Source organism: Zonotrichia albicollis, chromosome 16, assembly GCF_047830755.1.
Source record: "Zonotrichia albicollis isolate bZonAlb1 chromosome 16, bZonAlb1.hap1, whole genome shotgun sequence".
In the NCBI taxonomy this organism is placed as follows: Eukaryota; Metazoa; Chordata; class Aves; order Passeriformes; family Passerellidae; genus Zonotrichia; species Zonotrichia albicollis.
Window position 1 is genome coordinate 4,648,359 of NC_133834.1, and position 20,052 is coordinate 4,668,410.

General features: G+C 40.1%; 1 protein-coding gene across 2 annotated transcripts in view; it reads left to right on the forward strand.

Moving 5' to 3' along the window:
- Positions 1–20,052, forward strand: part of MAD1L1 (mitotic arrest deficient 1 like 1) — a 347,982-nt gene that overhangs the window by 24,058 nt on the left and 303,872 nt on the right. For both annotated transcript variants that reach the window (XM_005487395.3, XM_074552971.1), the window contains one exon: positions 11,478–11,564. In XM_005487395.3, the coding sequence (XP_005487452.1) occupies positions 11,478–11,564 (87 nt within the window). The remainder of the gene's footprint in view (positions 1–11,477; positions 11,565–20,052) is intronic.

Sequence of the window (20,052 nt, forward strand, 5' to 3'; positions counted from 1 at the left end):
GGGTCTGTTTGTCTGGCTTGGTGCAGAGGGCAGCAGGATGCATCTGCAGGGAGCTGTCTCGTGGAGGCTCCTACTTGTTGTACCTTTGTGTGTTTCTTACATTGATTGAAGAGTTCTTCTCCTTACATGAAAAGAACAACTTGAAGGTGTGGCTTTTTTAGTTTTGAGCCAGTCATCCTCTTACCCAGACTTACAAAAAGCTCTTTGCCTGTTTAAACATTAGTTAAAAAATTTTGAACAGTGTCTTCTCTCTGTCATGTGCTATGTGCAGATTTTTTTCTTCTTGTTAAAAAAATATAGTAAATGTGGTAGAAAAAAGGTTTTGGCAAAAGGAGAGAGAAGAAATCCTGGTCTTGATAAGTGACTGCAAAGAGTAAATGCTCAGCATGTGGCCAAGTGTTCTGTAAGCATTTGCATTTACAAAGTTGCTTTCAAGTACAGAGGGACTTGTTTTCCATATGCCTTTGTGCTTTCATTTTAATCCTGTCTTTGCACAGGTTTAGTTCTAAACACAGTGGTGGTATCAAGTTCTACAAAAAATGTGGATTTTTGGCACTATTTCTTTGGGGTGCTTCTGAAGGGGGGAGTTCTATGAGAGGAGCTGTGGCTCAACCAAGGAAGGAGAGTTGAGCTAAGATTTGAAGATATTTTTAGCTGGAATATGCTCAGGTTATAAACCAGAATGGTTGAAGTAAATTAAAAATTTTCTTGGTGAGGTAAGAGGAAAACCTGAGAATTCAGACAAGCTTTGGAGGAAAGCAGCTGACTCAGGGAGCTCTGCACCAGCAACTTAAAATTATTTTGTGGTTTAATGGCTGCAGCTTTCATTTGTGCTTTTTGAAACTGTTGTCCAAAGGCAGGTTTAGCATCTCAGGTACATAATACATGCTGTATAAATGGGACTCCCTTGCAGTACCTTCCCAGTCAAATTCCAGTGAAATCCAAGGAGCTGGGAATATATGATGCACCTTCTTGATGGTGGAGCTGTTGTACAAACTGCAGTCACACCAACAGGGAGCAGAATCTGGAAGCTGAAGATCCCACAGAAGCCAGGAGGGTGGATGAAGACTTGGAAGGCTTTGGGAAAGCTGTTTAATTCTTTTATTCTTGCCTGGTTGGTTGTGTAGCATCCATTTGCTGAAAAAGGAAAAGTAACTGGTTTGTGGGTAGTCCTGTATCACACAGCATGATGATCAGGGTCTTCAAGGTAAATGTGAATGGAAGGAAGGATGTGAAAGTGGTGTGAAAAAAGGGTGTTTGTTTCTTTTAACAGAGAGAATAGGAGCTTTCTCTTCTGTGGATCCATTTCAAACTTTGCCAGTGTTTATCATCTGATCTTCTTAGTGCTTCCCCACTTTCAGGCAGTGAAAGTGCTCAAAGCTGGATGATAGCAGCAAGCCAAGATGATGTCCCAGTGCTTGGGACACCAGTGCAGTCCTCACCTGAGTGCCAGTCCCAGGAGCCCTGGCACACACAGGGAAGCCACAATTGCTTTTGGCTGCCCTGACCCCTGTGCTGGATGCAGGTACCCGAGCTCAGTGAGATTATGAGAGCAAGCTGGCAAAAAGAGAACAGAAATTGCTGAAATGCCACTGTTTACATCTGTAATGCAATTATACTTGAGCAGTTCCACTTTCTGTGAGTAAGTCTTAAATCTGCTTCTATCTCCTCCTGCCATGAATTATTCATTCCTTGTGGATGAGGGTGATTGGGGCTTGGCTTTCACAGGCAGGTTTATTATACCCACTTAGCTCCAACTCCTTTGGCATGCTCCAAGCCTCAGTTATTTTCCCAGCATTTGTTCTTAGCATTCATTGTTCTTGATGTTAAAACTTTTGGACTATGTAATTCAGCTCTGGTTTTGGGAGTGAGAGTCTGAGGGGATGGAGAGTGTTGGTTTCTTTCTTTTGATTTTTTTTTTGCAGCAAGCATAGAAAGAGCTTTTTATTTAAATCTGTGCTAATTGCTAAGTCTGAGGGTAACTGTTGTATTATCACCATGTGTCAAAGAACTTGGATGTGAGACACTTTGTATGTGTGGTTTGGGAGCTTTGGGTGTTAAGGAAATAAAGCAGAATTTAAAAACGAGGTGGGATTGATGTGCTCTGCCTTTCAGGGAGAGTGATTCTGAGGGCTGCTGGGATTGGGATATCATAGCACAGGGGTGCCACCACCTCTGCAGCAACAGTGACACTCTGGGCTCTGCTGTTCTGACAGCTTGAGTTGTCTGCTTTGTGCTGGGACTGCAGCACTCAGGTCTTGCTGTGCCTCATGTTAGTGATGCCTAGAGCTGATGTGCTAATGGGCTTCCATTAAACTTTCCATTTTAAATGTTATTTGTCCTTCACTTTGAATGTTAAATTTTTAGAAACTTTCACAAAAAAAAAAAAAAAAAGTATGAGAGAGAATTACTGCATTTGTTTAAAGTTCTGAAAGCTTTTTTTAGCCAAACAGTTCAAAGAGCGCATCTCACTAATCAGAGGAATATTTTTGCGTCCCCGGGGTGGTCACAGTGTTTTAATTGGAACTCAGGCTTCTTTGAAGTCCTTTTTAATCCTCCCTGAGCTGGGGGAGAGGGTTTGAAGACAGAGCTGTAAATCTGAAATTTCTTTGGTTTATTTACATGTGTCTGGGGACGTGTGTAATTTGTTTTCCTGGATGAAGCCCGTGGCCAGCTGAGTGGGAAATGTGCTTCCCTGAGTGGGGAGGCCTGAGCCAAAGGTGGGGGTTCTGCACACTGAGCTCACATGCTCCTGCATTTGTTCAAACCAGGAATTCAGCAACAGGCTCTGAATGGGAAATGAACTCGGTGGGAAAAGATGTGGTAGCTAAACATGAGGCAAAAAGCTGGGATTTAAACTCGTGTTTTAGGATTAACTGATTAGTAGGGCTCACAAAAATGGTGTTGCATACTGATATTTGACTTTTACCAGTTAGGAAGCAAAATATTTAGGAGACAGTGCTTATGATTGATAGCTTTAATCATCTATTAAACAGTGTGAGGTTTTATTTCTCTACATTGAATTAGAGATTTTTGGGTGTCCCTAATGATATTGCTTAGTCTTTGTGCCTCAGTTTCTAAAATTCAGGTTTCGGGGGATATCTAGTCCTACCTCAGATGTTTCATGCACTTGATGTAATACCACAAACAGAGCTTCAGTGGCAGCTGATGCCTTTTTTCCATCTTAATACAAATACCCTGTGGCTGCTAACAGCACAAGCATTTTCCTCAGGCATTGCCTAATTTTGTTGTTCTGCTATTGATTTTCATGATAAATATAATCATTTTTCAGCTGTGTTTTCTGTACTTCAGCAAGGCTTTTAACCTCTCACATTTGCTGGAGCTTAGATGTTTTATGTTCTGCTTCTGGCAGAGGTGAGACATAATCTTTTACTGAATTTGGGTAGTTTTTAATTAATCAAAGCAACAGGCTTAACCTCAATTTTCTAGCTGAAAGAATAACTTAGAATTCCAGCTGAACATACAAGCAGTATGCTTTTCATTCTTTCTAAAATTGTTACCATAAATTTACCTGTGACTGGTTATTGTATTGATATTTTAAAAAAATCCCATTTAAAATAACTTTTACTCTAGCTTAAAGTTGTGGTTTAAAGTGGCCATTCCTGGCATGAGATTAAATATGTGATTGTAATCAGAAGTAAATAATATATGGGTTGTCAAATCACTTTATATAAAAGCAGTTGAAAATATGGTCTAGGCTCTCCCAAGGACCTGTCTTCAGCCATTATTATTATTTCCTCTTGCTCAAGGTTAGGGGCTTTGTGTTACTGCTGGCTAATATTTTCAGCTGATAAGAGTCTGGGTAAACAACAGGATCAATAAAGATGTTGAAAACAATACAAGGACTTAGGTAAATTAATATTCTGCAAGGATTATCTCAGACAGGTGTCAAAAGAACAAGACCATCAATTCAGTGCAATCTGTAAAATAGTCAAATGTACATAAATTGTCAGTAGCCAGCCTTGGCTGCAGCAGGAGCTCTCCTGTCAGACAGGAGCCCTGGCCATCTGCAAAAATGATGTCTCTGTTGGTAATTTCATGGGGTAGAAGTTATGCCAGAAGGGCATGTTGGATACATGCAAATTATATTTGTTTTTAGGTTTTGAAAGATTTTGTATCTTGTCCCTGTGTCCCAGTCCTCCTTCCTTGAGAAGAAGCTGATGATGTCATTTTCTAGGCTTGGTCCAAATCTCTCTTCAAATGTCTTGAGAGTGACTTTGCAAATGGAACCAGCAGAGGTTTGGTAAAATTGACTTTTTATCTGTCAGGGTTCTTTCCCAGTTTTGTATAATCCTGGTAATTGGCCTGTAATGGTTTTCGAGGTTTCGAATGACCCACTGTTGAAAGAAACAACATCTGTCTGTTTGGAGTTTGTTTCCAATGAACGTATCTTTGTATTTTAGTCTGGTTTTCCGATATTAATTTTTTGTTTATTGCTCTTTACAACTCTCCAAATGCCTTGAAAATCTAATACATAGTTTGTGTTCTGCTGACATTCTGTTCTTTAGATTAGTTTGATTTGCCCTCACCTTCCTCATGAAGTCTCTTGGCTCCTCTGTTCACACAGTCCTGTCAGCCCAGCCTCAGCTTGCCAAAATGATTGTTCCAACTCCAGTGACAAATAGAAACTCTAGGAAAAACAGCCCTACTTAAGACTCCCTAAAAGGAGTTTTTATTCATTTTACAGCATTATTTTTCCCTTCAGCTGTTGTTTTTTTCTCAGATAAGGTTTGTGATTAGAAAAAACACTTAAAATGTATTTTGCTGCTGCTGTAGTAAAATGAAACATTACATTATTAAGTGTGTTTACATTTTGTGCTTGAAGTCTTAAGGGCAGTAGGTATGAAATTGTGTAGCACAATAATTTCCTTTCAACATCATAATTAATATATAATTACATTCACTTAATTGTGAATTGAGAAAATACATTTGCTTCTCTAATTGTGAAGATTGTGCTGATATCTCTGTTAGCATGAGAGCAGTGACAGCCATTTTAAAAATCTCTTTTGATCATTTCCAACTTTAATAGTTCTGTACTACTGCTGGTGAATACTTGAAAGTTGCTTTAGAATTTTGTGGCTTTTTCTTTCTCATCAGTGTCTAATCTATTGGGTTTAAGACCTTAAGAACTCTTTATTTTCTTGTATAGGAAAAACATAGGACAAAGAGTATTTCACAGCTTTGTAGATACCCTCCCTATGTCTTGAGATGTATATTAAATTCCTTATTGCTGCCTTATAAATGGTTTTATTTATTGAAGGTCTCTTGATGAGTCTGTGAAATTTTTGTTTCATCATGACCCCTAAAAACTTTGAATTATGTCATGTGATTGAGCATGCAGTGCCAAACCCCAAAGGTGAGTGTTTTTACCTTCCAGATCAGCAGTCTTGGTGCTGCTGTGTACATCCCCCCTTCCTGAGGTCTCTGAAGGCTCTTCACTGCTGAGGTTCCATTCCACTGTGCATTGTGTGTTGCCACATTTCTGTGGTTGTTCTGTGCTTGCTCTTAGAGCAGTGGTGGGGATGAGAAAGAAGTTTGGACTCTGAAGTGTTTGCCCAATGGTTCATTTTTCTTTCAAAGTAAGATTAATTTTATCTTGTTGAGCCCTTACCTATATCTTTAAAGTAGAAATGAAACTTGAACAATGTGTTGTTATCATGCCATGACTTTGGGAGGAAAAAAGCTTTCTTCATTAAAATCCAAAGGTTATTAACTGCAATGTAAGATAGTTTTCTTCCCTTTTTTTTCCTCCCCTCTTCAAATGATAGCTTGATTGGGTTAATTTGCTAATTTTGCAATTGCTTCAAAAGAGACATATCAATTGTCTTTAGAATTGTCAAGGCACTTATAAACACTTCAAATGTTTTCTTACAAATAAGTTGTTCTTCTGCTTCAAGTGGTTAATGGGGACATTTGCTTTGGTAAAGAGCAATTGGATTTGTTGATTCTATCTGTACACAAATAAGAATTCTCTAAATGAGGGGAACCTCTGAGGCTGAGATTGCTTATTGCTTTCACTTGCACTTCAGATTTCCTCCATTTACTTTGTACATAAAATATTAAGCAGCCACTTTGTTGGACAAAGTCTCAGGTATACCTTAGTTTTGTGGGTTTGACAGCTCTTAGCACCTTTATTTTAATGAGTAAAGGTTTGTGACTGCTATTCAAAACATTTAATCAAAGTGCTACAAAGCACTAAATACGTCCTAATTGCCTGGAAATATTGAGGTTTTTTTTTTTTTTTTTGTGATTAATGTGTGTAGGAGATTCCAGACCATGTGCATTAGTTAATGTGGTCAGGAATAGGAGGGGAGGATGTAGGCATGGAGATAGGAACAGACAGGGGGACCTGCCTGGACTGGAGCTTGGAGGGGCTTTTCTGCAGGAGAAGTGCTGCTGTGAAAGGTAACTTGCAGAATTTCCAGGTCTGGACACCAGATTTTAGTGGTGATATTTTCCTCTAGTCTGGTGAAGAAGAGCTAAGGAGTCCTCCCAAGGAGGCAATGCATATTTTGAAGAGAAAGCTACAAATTGTTTAATTTCCCTTTCTCATAACAAACATGGAGTTAATCTGACCGAATGAAGCATAAGGACTCTGTGCTGTATCCCAGAATTCTGTATGAGCTCTTGTGGTTATTGATATTTGCTGAACTTTCTTGCAGGGCAAGTCCTTCCAGGAGCTGAGCTGCTTTTGGATTGGTGAAGCTTCAGAGATAGACAGGAGTCCTGTAAACCAGAGCTAGAGGAGTTAAAGCAGTTGAGGAGATCAAATATACAAAGAGGATGTTTGAGACTCACTTCAACATACAGGAAAAGACTCTTACAGGCATTCCATGGCCTTTCTAATCATACAGAAATATTTAAAACAACTAAACTGCCTTTCCAGAAGTCTTCTCTTGTTGTCATGTTATTGTTCTGTTTGTTCTTCAGATGCTGCTGTTTTCCTGCCTAGAAAGAAGATTAAATTATTTTTATAAATACAGAAAAGGATCTTCTTGTGGAGAGCAGAATTTCAGAATCTTTTAACATTTCCATGTTCATAATACAAAAAAAAGGGCCAAAATAAATATTTTATACTTCTGGGAGATTACCTTAAAAAAACACAACCAAACAACAAACCAAAACCCAAAAAAACACCTGGAAGTTGTTTTTCATAGAAGAGAATTAAACAGATGTGGGCTCCCTTTCTGTGCCTTATTTTCTTGACAAACACTTTCATAAGAATGTCAGTCACTGGTCCTTGTCAGTTAATTATGTTTAAGTGTAAAACTAAAAATACTGTGCCAAAAATCTGGTAATGTCCCATTTCAATTTAATGTGACTTGGTCAAGACCACCAAACCTGTCATTGTGTATTCATACTGAGCTAAATCTGTGAAATGTTAATTAAGCAGACTTTCAAAAATAAATAATTCTGAGTAATTTAGTGTTATAAATGTGGTATTAGTTTGGTTGTTTGAATCAAATTTAATTAAACAAAAAGCAGTGAAGAGCTCAGTCCTCCAAACATAGTTGATGAAGTGCCTGTTATTCTCTTCAGTTTTACTTTTGTCTTGCACTTCCATACTTAAAGTTTAATGTCTGATCTCTAGCTATGATCAAAACTCTTCCTTTGCTGTGCATTTTGAAGCATTTTATAGAAGCAACAAGAAGTTGACATTCTGATAAATTATAAATTAAAAATGTTTTTCTTTAACATTTTTGTCTATTTAGAGAGTCTTGGTTTAATGTTACTTCGACAGCTAATTCTCAGTGTGTGTAACTGTCACAGTTTATACTGAAATGGTAATAGATCCTTAACTAAGAGCAGAGTGTTCCTCCAATTCCTGGCAAATGTCAGTTGTGTGCATCAAAAAAAAGAGATAATACAAAATAGCATAAGCTATTTTCCTCAGAAGTTTAAAAAGTGTGACAGTGGGCACTTAAAGTCATTGTATGACTTGGTTGGACATCCCATTAAGTTAATTTTTCACTTCATTTGAATGGTTTTATGTTTTCATCATTCTTAAATTGTGCCTTTTCAAATCATCTGTGCTTCAAAGGAAGGCAAAGAGCTTTGGTTACCAGCAGTTTTGTCCCCCTCCTGCATTACTGTGATGTAAACTGCTGGACTAATTTGCTCATTTAGGGCAAAAGAAAACCTCATCCAAATTAGGCTTGAATTCAAGTATTTGTTTTTATGAATTTTGCTTTAGGGGGTCTCAGGATGGGAAGGTGGGACAGAGGAAGAACATTCTAGCTTTTAACTCCTTGTGCCTTAGCCAGGAGGAGGGAACTGAAGGCAGGGATTTGTTCCTGCAGTTTGGAAGCCCCTTTTTCATTTGTTCATGTGCACTTTAGGATTACAAAGCACACGAATCAGTTTTATAACACACTTGTCTGAATGGGACTGTTCTGGTCCCTTTACAGGTTTGTGCATGGCTGCTGCACACGAGGTGTGGGGTTTTTGTGGTTACTCCCTGGGGAAGGAAGCTGCCTGCAGGTTTGCAGAGCAAACACAGTGGTTGTGCTCAGCCTTTCAGAAAGGGACTTCTGGCTCTGTTTGGCTCAGGACAGGGTTTCAAACTTCCCTCAACAAGCCATGGTGATTCCAGGAGTGTTGGAATGCTGTGTTGTCACAAAGAACCTCTTGAAGCAGATTCCTTGGCTTTCCAATGCTGGCTTTGATATCAGCTGTTCCACAGGGAGTGGATGGAGCTTAGCAAAAATTATAGACATCAGCCAATGCTCTCAAGGCCAGAGCACGTTGCTGTGTGCTGGGATGCTGACAGATTTCTCTCTTTGCATGGCATTGTTTGCAGAAACTTGTGCAATGGGAGGCCTGGTTACAGCTGGTTGCTGTTTGCAGTGCCTTGGGACTTGACCAATTCTCTTCAAATTGAAAGCTTTGATTTAATTTTATTGTGCATGCAGCGTCGTTCCTCTGCTTGGATCTGTGGAAATTTGGCTTTTGCCAAACTGCTGCTGCTCAGGATAGGGTGTAGACCTTGGAACCAGGCTTTGAAACCTCTCACTTAGGACAGCAGAGTGCACACAAAGGTATCTTTGGCTCTGATCACCTGCTATGATTTAGTGTTACAGAAAAAGAACTTTTCTTTACAGGGGGTTAATACCCATGGACTTTTTCTGTTATATAGCTATGCTGCTCCACTTAGAAAAAAAATAATAAAAGCTGTTTAATGCCAATAAAACATTGTCCAGAACTGAGTGTAAACCTAAAGCTGCCAATTGCTGGAACTGAGATTGGAAGCTGATTGTTGGTTTGAATGGCTGAGCAGATGAGGGTGATTGTTCTTTATTGGAAATCGGTCAGGAGCTGTCATTACTAGAAATCTGTGGCTTTTATAGTACTCTCTCATTTTACTACTGGATTAATTTCAGTTCCTGATCTCAGTCCTAATAGATTAGGGTATGAATTTCTGGGAAAAAAAAAAAAAAGAGAAAAAAAAATCAAGGCCAATACACTTTTTTTATACATTAAAAAAAGAATCTGTGAAATTATTTCATTGATGCAGGGACCATACCCTGGTGTTGAGGGCTGACACTCAACATGACCAGAGAGCTGCCTGATACTAACTTTGCTTGTGATAAATCTCCTGTATTTGGATGATTTATTAGAAGCTGAGAAGTGCATTTTTCAGAGCCTTGTTGACTTGGCCTTACATGGTACAAAGATTTTTCCTGTACAAATCATTGTGTCTGCTTACAGCTTCTTCTTGCCAAACAGACTTAGGTGTGCCCAGTGCATTTCCCTGGTGTTCCTCTGATGCCCAGCCATTGGTAGCCCTCAGTAAAGAGCTGGTGAACTGCTCAAGTTAAGGATCCCTTCAGGCTCAGCTACAAAACTGAAATGTTATTTAATGCTGCAACACATTTTGAAATACAGGTGCATGTTGGCTTAAAATTGACTTTGCTAACAGAATTTTATTTTCAGATGTTCTAGCCAAGCCATCTCCAGGCTGTGTCTTGGTTTCTTCTCATAATTCCCTTGGCTAGTGAGTGTGATGTCCTGTCCTGAGTGATTCCTTTGCTGCAATCTGTGCCTCTGTTGTCTCATGGGAGAACATTTCCATCTCTTTAACTGGATATTGACTATTAAGACTTGGATCTAACACAAGTGGTGTTAGAAGCCTCAAAATTTTCTGCTGAGGAAGGATAAAGGTTTGTAATTCTGGAAGTGAAACGCAGGAATCTTTCAGCTGGGGTTGCCAAAATTGAATCCTATCTGCACCAACTCAGCGTTTAACTAATTTTCACTCAACTGGAAGTGACAGATGATTAAAGAGAAAAAGCAATGCCTTTTTTTTGATGTGAGTAGTTGCCTGAAAAATATTTTTCATCAGAAAAAGGGGTGCTCTAGTCCTAGATCCTGTCAGAATCCAATGATCAAGCTTGAGGCACTTCTCCCTGTTCAGTTTTTGGAGAGGCAGCAGCCTCATTCCAGCACTGTATTTCAATACTGCAGACTGACCAGGCCTGGTTTCATCTGCCAGCACCAGTGGAACCTTGATTTGCTTTTTGGGGCACCTGATGGATTGTGTGTCTGCAGATTTCACTGCTGCAAAACTGACTCCCCACTTGGTCCCTGGGAAAAGCCCTTTCAAGGTCAGGGTTACTCTTCCCCTTTGTGGGTTGTGCATCTTGGTGGAGCAGAGGGATGTATGGACCCAGTTCATACAGGGGTGAACTTTCCAGCTTCCTTTCCTCTGGGGAGTGTGATAAAGATGCTTCTATTTTAGGGTGGGCAAACCTTTCTGATGGCTCAAGACAATTTTTTATTTTTATGACTTAAAGAGAGGCCTCTGAAAGAGCAGTTTCCTTCTGCACAGGCTGTTGATGTGGTCCATGGAACTGCCAGTCTGGAGTTATCTTGATCCCATTCCATTACCTTTAAGCATTTGTCGTTGGATTTGATGAAAAAATAAACCTATTTCTGACAGCTGTGCAGTTGTTACTAGCAGGTCTGTAAAAATCTCTGATCTCTTTGACAAGGAAAGGTTATCAGTGATATCTGAAGTTTTACCCAGAGCTGAGGGATTCTGTTTTTTTCTCCTGTGGCTCTGGAGTCATGGTGTGTGTGAAGGACTCTGAAGTTCCCACACTGGTAACTCCATGGGAGCCCTGCTTTGAGTCACCTGTGATGTACCTGAACATCTACACTCTCACAGGGTGTTCAGCAGTAGCCAGAGTTGTTGAATTGTACAGTCTGCATTTTGATTTATTTGCTCCTTTTTCTTCCTCTCTTACTACTAATGCTGTGCTCATACTGTGGTGCCTTTAGATTTATGTGAGCTGGACAAGGTGCAGCTCTGTGTTGTTCTAAGGGACTGCAACAAGTTTGGCCCCAGGAAATCACCCTTTGGTGCTTTTGGTGAGAGCTGTTCCATGGCTGTGTGTGGAATATGGATTTGCAACCAATGATTCATTAAAAGTTTTTATTTTGTTTTAATTGCATAGGACACCTGATGATCTCTCGAGGCAAATTGTGGCCCTGCAGCAGAGGGAGCTTGCCCTGAAGGAGCAGAATTCCACCTTCATGAACAGGTGAGTGACTCCAGATGGGCATGCTGGTAGCAAGACCCTGCCATGTTAAGGCCCAGAGAAAGGAAGCAAGGGCTGCAAGCTGAGACACCAGCTCTTTATATTTCCTTGATGTTCTTTCTGTGCCACCTTCTATTCTTTCCCATGTGGACAAAGGGTTTTCTGCTTACTGAAATCCTTGCATGAAAAAAAATGAATAACTGTGGATGATGCAGTGAAGAGTTAATCAAGCTTTATGTTATGAATGTTTGCAAGGGGAAATGAGCTGCTTTCCCCAGACCATTTCATCTGGAAAGGAAATGTCACAAAGCAAAAAGTACCAAGTATCCATGTGGGTATGGGAAAGGGAGTAGGAGCTCTGAGGACTCTGACTTGACTGCTAAAAGGACCAGGTTGTAGAGATGGTGAAGGAAAAGGATGTTTGCAGTTTTACTGGCAAAATGCTGCCAGACTTTGAGAGGAGCAGCCTGTTTATGGAGTGAGATGTGTGTTTGAAACATGAGGGTGTTTGAAACATGAGGGTGTTTAAACCATTGCCCTCCTGGGGGAGTGAATGTGTAATGGGGAAATGAATTTGCCAGAGTTGAACTTTCAGTCTGTCCTGGTTCCACAGCCTTGCTGAACACACAGCGTGCCAGATAGTGCTGCTCACCCTCAGTGCACATCTTCTTCCTTCCCTGCTTATTCCATACATTGGGAGCCCTCTGTTAAAGCCATTCTTGTTAAAAGCAATAGCTCTGTCTTTCAAAATGACCCTGGACTGTTTGCAGTGCAGGGTTGAGCAACAGGAGTGAGGGGAATTTCAGCCTTTGGTGCGAAAATGCTGAATTCAGAGCAGTCAGTGCCATGTTGAGCTCTGGGTGGGCACACTTAGCTTATTGTGGGCAGCATTTCCTGATGTAGGTGATGATCCTGTTTTGGGCTCCACCTCCCTAATGATGGGCAGCATTCAAGCAGGGTGGTAAAAAGCTTTTTTTGTACTGCTGCTGTTAATGAAACTGTTTAGTCACTTGTAAAATGGTTAGCTAGGTGTAAGTTCCCAGAAGTGAGCCAGCCAAATTGTTGTGTGGTTTTATCTGTGAAGTTCACAGCGGAGAAAAAATATCTCACCAATATAAAAAAGACATTCTGTATATTAAAAATAAACCAGGCAAACCCTCAAACCCACAAGTGATTAAATGATAAAATAAAAGAATGATGGTAGTGTTTGAGTTACAGATTTGGGTTTTTATTTTTAGGCTGCTTTTCACAGCCCTTAAGAGGAGTTCTTTTCCTAAATTTATTAATGGCTAAGGGGAAATGTCTGTTGAAAAAGCAGCTTTTTGGTAGGGCCTGTTCATCTAGATATAATTGTGCCAATTTAAAAATAAAAACATGATTAAAATTACTTTTTGATTTCAAGTTAAATGGGCTGTAAAGCTGCTCAAATTAAAATTCTAGCATTTTCCTGATGTGTCAGGTCTGAAACTGATCATTTTGACTTTCTTCTATCACATACCTTATTCTGTCTTAAAAAGAAGGTAATAAGATAAATTTTTAAAAACCTTTCATTACAAGTGATTTGAAAATTCTCAGCAGAAGGTTTTGAGTTTTTGGAAATAAAACCTTGTTAAGGAAGCAAACCTAATTTTCTCCTTTCCATGAATCTTTTCCAGATTTAGCTGATGGTCTTCTCTTTTATTTGTTTCATAATTGTGTTTGGAATTGTCTGTGTATTAGAGTAATTTAATATGTGATCATGCCTCCCTCTAGTGATGAAGCCCAGCACTTATTCAGCTTTCTATTGTTTTTTTCTTTCAGCCACAGGTTCTTTTGCCCTTAGTTGAAATATGTTGTTTTTGGTGCTGATAGTGCAATGTTTGATTTATAACATCAGTGGTTATGTGTGTACAGAGCAATGCGCAGTACAAACACCACAAAATTTGTGTTTACCCTAAGAACTTTAAGTTTTCTCCATTAAAATTAATGAATTGGCAGATAGGTAAGAAAACATCGTCACAAGTTGGCATCTGAATTTATTTTTATGGCAACAAAGGAGAGAAATCACAGATAATCCTGGCTCACCTGTTGCTACAGTGCAAAACTGTGTTTAGTAATGAGTTTTTGGAGTGTCATGGTAAAGAGCTTTATATGGCTCCCTTCCCTACCTGGCACATGTTGAGTCTTTGTACAGTGTGTGTGTGTGTGTGCTCATCACCAGCTTTTAAACACAGGCAGAAGAGTGCCTGGAGGGTGTGTGAGGGGGGTTTGCAAGCTGATTATTCTCTCTCTGTCTTTACACTGTGATCATCTTGGTTTGTATTCCTAGTGATGCTTTTCCACATTGTTCAGTGACTGGGGTGGGCACTTGCCAGCTGTTATTTCTGCTTCCAGTGTCCTGTAGTTGATCTAGAATGGGAGTTATGGTTGATAAACACCTTTTCTGAATGGCTTCACTAAACAGAAAATTTATTTTTTCGCATTTTTGCATTCTTGACCTGCTTTCCATTTATTACTGTGCATTTTTTGGAGCCAGTGTTTGTGTAATTAAAAGGCAATAGAGATGATCCCACCACAAAGAGACAACATTACTATAAACCCATTTTTGCAGTGATATTTCCCATTGTGGGAATCTGCAACATCACTATAAAACCATTTTTGCAGTGGTATTTCCCTGCATGGGGATCTGCACTGCAATCTGTGTTTTGTGTGGCCTGTGCAATTGCCAGTGTCTCAAATGATGATGCATATCCTATTTGCTCCATCACTCACATGGCACACTTTTAGACACAGAGCCACAGGACTGAATTTCCTGAGCAGGAGGTTGAAATCAATTTCTTTTAACAGTGATTGTTTACACGTCTGAGTTGTGTCGATTCCCTCGGAGCTTGCTATTTTTGCTAAGGGGAGAAAACCTTCCTGTGGTGCCAGCATGGGGCAGGAGGAGGGTCACTTTAGCACTGAACACATGGGCAGCAACTCACTTCTCTTGGCAACTTGAGGATGGCTGAGTAATGTAGCTGAAAGTGCCATTAATCGTGCGTGATGGACTCTCAGTGCTGCTCTGGAGTGTGTTGCTAGAAGTCGTATAAATAGAGTAAATTACACTTGCAGCAGCAGCAGCAGGGAGTGTCCTGGAGCTTTTTAACTGCAGAGCAAAGCTAACAATCCAAAGGTTCAAAAGCTCAAAAGAGGATTGCTCAGGGCCACTTTGATAGCAAGAATTGTACCTGTTCTGCTATTTAGGGACGGGTGATGGAAGGGAGGTGTTTAATTAGTGGGTCAGTTTAACCATGCAGCCACCATTAGTTAAAGGCCATTTTCCCCCCCAGCTGTGACTAATGTAGGTGTGGTACACTGAAATGTCTTGGTGGTTGTAGTTTGGAATATGGAAAGTCAGCCAAGTGGTTCATAAGCTGTTCTCTGATGGAGAAATGATGTAGCAGTCATACTCATATACATCATATTTTTTAAGGTGAGAAAAGCTGCATATTTATTGTGCCTGCTCCTCTCTACATATTTGGTCTCTCTGGAGAGATTTCCTCAGACAATCCTGGCAAAGTATTCTGGAATTGGGAATGTTGTCCTGTGAGATGGCTCATGTGAAGGAATGATGCTGCTTTATGGCTTGAGCTTTGCTGCATTTGCAAAGACAGGCTGTGAAATGGTTACTTGTGGCTCCTCCCAAAGGGATAATTTCTACTTTTGCTCTTGTGGTCCAAGTGCAGGATTGATTTTGGACCTTGAGATGTCTTGTGGAAGGTCAGATACCAGGAAATACATAGGTGAAGTTGGTTCTGGGCAGGATGAAGGACAGAAGGGAAAATGGAAGAGCAGTAAATCCTTGGCTCTGGTGTTGAGATCCTGGAGCTGATGGCTTATTCCCATCACCTTGTGTCAGAAACCCAGCCATGTGTTTTGACATATTGTTTCATATGGGAAAGGGGACACAGAGAATGTGTTTGGAAAAGAATTTTCCTACTGCAAGTGCTCACAGAGTTTTGTTAAGAGACATGGTTGCTTACCACCTTTGTTCATATAAATCATGTAAAACTGATTTACCCAAACAACCTGCTCTGTGTGTTGTTGTTTAAAATGAAATAAAACCCCAAACCATTGAAGACCAGGGAACGTAGATTGCAAACTGAACCGAAAATGCTTTAGACTTGGGCAGCAGGGATTTTTTTAAACAAAAAAAAAAAAAAAGAATGAGTGATGATAAGCCCAGAACTGTCCATCTTCATAAGTGCTGTTAGATCAGAAGTGTTGTAAATCTATTGCCCAACCTCTCTTTTCTTTGGATGTCCCAATGAATGTCAGTCACAAAAACAAATAGAGCCTGTCAGACTTCTTCCCCTAATCTTCTGGAAAGTTGGACAGAAGTTTAATTACGGTGAAGTGTCTTTTATCTGACAGAGAGAGAAGTGCTAGCTTTTTAATAGGCTTTATGAGTTATTTTTTGATCAAAAGAAGCACTTAATGTCTAATATAGGATTAGGTAGGGATTTTTTTTCTTCCTTTGTTCATTTATGTGGCACATTGCACCTTGATTTATACATGGAGGTGTCTGTGTACCTAATATCAGACAAATGTTTATTCACGGTGCTTCAGGGCAATATTAACTGCTGGCAGGTTCTGCATTCATTTTCCAGAGTGAGGTGATGAAGAAATGACTGAAGATGCTGCTTCTCCTTTTCTCCAAAATGGATCTGTGCTTCTATACCAGAAGGTACTCAATAGGGTCTCATTAAGTGACCAATCTACATATTCATATAGCAAGCTTCTAGAGCAACATCTGGTTATTCATGACTCTAATTAGGTAGATACAAAGGTTTTCTAATTTTTTTTCTATCATATAGTTAGCAGAAAATAGGAAAGCAAAAAATAATTTAGCCAAGACATTGACTTATGCTTCCAATTTGAAAAACATGGGATTTTGCCCAGACCTTTGCTTTTCATGATTGTGCCATTTTTAGTCTGATTTCCTGAGGAAGTGAGGCTTATTACTGTGCTTTGTGTGTGTATGTAGATGAGATTTGTCTGTGCCTACCCTACACTTTTGAACTTGCAAGTTGTGTTCTGTCAAGCTTGGCAGATGGTGGAGGTCTCAAAAATGATGAATTCCAGCAAGTTTAAGGCAGTCAGATTTCCATCTCCAGGAAATCTCCATCCTGAGGCCATGCCCTGAGGTCATGGCAGGGATCAGAGCCCTGCAGGCAAACAGACCCTTGGGAATCTCCCATGTGGAGATCAGGCAGCACTGAGGGAGCTCTGGCCTCACGCCCTGGCAGCACCACAGTCCATCATTTTTGCTATTCCATGCTTGCCAAAGGCTCATGGCATTTGAGAGTACCATGGTAATGTTGCTGGCATGGTTTTCGTGCTTCTCATGTTTTGTGTCATTTTGGTGTGAGAAAAAGAAGTCTGCTTGAGTCAGGAGTCACCTTTAGAGAGAGAAACCCACAGGAAACCAGGCTACTTTGGTTCTGGAGCTCATGGAACATTCTCTCTGTATTTAAAAAGAAAATATGTAGAAAAAGCCAAAAAAAGCAGCCTAGAGGGGATAGACAAAGCTATAATGATACCCTGGAGCTCTGTGGAGACTGCAGAGTGCAAAACCAGTACAAATATTAGTGCTAGGTTTCTTACCTTTTATTTGACTGTGCTCCTGGGAGAACATTCACAAATAATCTGTGAGAGCACTCTGTTCAGAACTCTGATCATTTCTAATGATTAAAAAAAAGAATTGTAGAAGGTATTTAACTCTGTTCTTAATGGTCCTCCTTGTTCCAGGGTCGTGATTGACCCTGAGTATTCCTACCAGCATCCCTGATGTCTGTGCATCTCTTTATTACTGGAATGAATGATAGCTTTCATTTCATCTGGAGGTGCTGATTCAGCATTCCCTTGGTAGCAGTGGGCATTATTGACCAGAAAAATGTGTAAAAATAACCAGCTAATTTGGTAGGAAGCACAGGCTGTTCTTGGTGGTGTGTGGTACAGCAGACACCGTGGTTGGAGCTGCACTGTGGAAGTTAAGGAAGGAGAAATCTGCCTTGCTTCTCTCCTGTGCATGACTCACATCTACCCTATAAATCTTCCACTTCTGTGAGATGAAAATTCCTAAAAATTCTAGATTAAATAGATGTATCTTAATACTAGTCCAAAGTTCTCAGAAACCAGAATGAATATTTAGATATTGAAGTAATTAGAAGTCAAAACTTATTATCTATTATCATTATTCTTATTCTTTCCTTCTTAGCAGGGGGATGCTATGATCAAATTAATGATTTTCAGGAGGCTGATGGGCAGAGTGCCCCACATCCATGTTATATTTGTGATATGAACACAAAGGGAGGAATTGTAATCTCAGCAGTGCAGTAGGCAGCAGTACAGAAATATTCTACTTTGAAACCAGTAGTATTATGTAAAACCATATATTCAGCCCGCTGCCAGGCTTTGTATAGAGCTCTGGGAATTGTAGTGTTTTAAGATTTCCTGTTCTTAGGATTTGTCTTTTATTTCCTCTGCAACATGGCAGCATGCCTTGAAAAATGTGATGGTAGTTGGAAAGAGTTGTCTGTTTGGTGATATCTTTGGAATCAGTGTTGAAGTCACCAGGGTGGTTGCATAAATGAGGAAGATGATTGGAGCCCAGGAGGTCTGGACTCAGTTTCTGGAGTTCTTTCCTGGGTGCTGAGTCACTTTATCCAGTGACACGAGTTTGTCACCTCATGGATGAAAACAAACATTGCATCCTGCCTGCTCTGCTGTTTTTAAGGCAAATAAACATTAATTCCTATCTACCCATATCTGTTAAGAATTTTTTGTTCCATTCTCCCCCAAACACCCATCTGTTTCTTCCCATACAGTATTTTAAAATGGCTGTAGTGACTGTGGCTCCTGAACTGTTTCATGGGAAGGCATCAACAGTCAAACAAAGCTGTGTTTAACAGTTTTGTCTCTTAATTTGTAATGCTAGAGCTGCAATACAGCTTTCCTGAGCAGTCATGGGAAGCCAGAGGAAGATTGGTGGCAGAATGCAGAATGAATTTTCTGTCTTTTTGTACTCATTTATTTCAACACCTACTGTAGTTGCTGTAATAACAGGAGTTTCAAAACAGACTATGGATTTTTCTAAAGTACTTTATGGTACTGTTGATATTGTTTATTTTGAGCAGATTGATGAGGACAGCCAGAATACACTGAGACATTTTACCAAGGTAAATGTGAATTCTGTAGGATTTTTAAACTTGTTGTAAAGTGGTGTCAGTTCAAATACTGCACAGAATATGGTTATGCCTGAAAAATAGATTGTCTGGCCTGGGATGTCTCAATCAGTTGATCATATCTGCATGTACACTTTGTTCAGCTCCATAGCTAACTGCTTCTTGAACAATTTCTCATCTGGATCACATCCTCTCTGCTGCCTGCTGCCTTCAGGCTGCTGTTATTGCTATTTTCATTATGTGTTTAATATTCTTTGTGGCTGCTTGCATGCACCTGTGAATGTATAGAGCAAAATACTGAAGGTATATCACTGCTGGTGGTGGGAAGGCATTTTTAATTACTCATAAATATTCTCCTACTGTCAAAGTTTTATCATCTATACAAAAGACTTACTGCTTGGAAAGTTTATTCAAGAAGTGAGCTGCTTGTCTTTTTTAGCTGTGTAAGGCAAAAAAAAAACCCCAACTTGTCATAAATTGCAGTCAACCCCCTCCCAAAAAGCAGCTTTCTCTTGCTGCTCTGAAAGTTAAATGACTAATGTGCATAATTTATTTGAGCATCTGTGCTAAAAACTTGCATACCAAGTTTTAGTTCAATGTGATCAACAATGGCGAAAATTAGGATTTATCATGGAAATGCTGACGGATGTGAACATGTGGAGGCTAAACCGGTGCCTGACAAACCTTCTTATTGTGCAATGCTAATGGTGAAACACAGTTTTTTCTGCTGTAATTGCATTCCCCCCCTCCTTGGCTGCTTAATTTGCTCCTTTTCAAAATTCGGTGGTTTTAGCTGCACTTCATATTTGGATTCCTGCTTTTTCTGGAGTCTGCATAAAACCTCCTAAGTTGTCTTGTGATATTTCTAAGCACAAGATACCCTGAGCTGCCTGGCTGAGCATCAGCAGCCCGGGCTGGGCTGGGCTTTGCAGTAACAGCCTGAGAACAGGAGATGGTGCCGGCAGCCTTGGCAGCTGCTCTGCCTCCCCTCCTCCTCCTCCTCCACCTCCTCTGCCTCGCACAGCCAGGCTGCTGTCACCAGCATTATAAATTCTGGAGCCAATTAGCTAAAAAATGTTACAAGTGAAAGGAAAGAGAAGAAGCTGTAGAACATCTTGATGTGAATGTGCCTGTTTCAGAAATTCTTCCTGTGGAGAGCTTGAATCACAGAATCACAGAATGGTTTGGGTTGGAAGGGACCTTAAAAATCACATTTCCTACCCACTGCCATGGGCAAGGATGCCAGTCACTATCCCAGGTTGCTCAGGGCCCCATCCAACCTG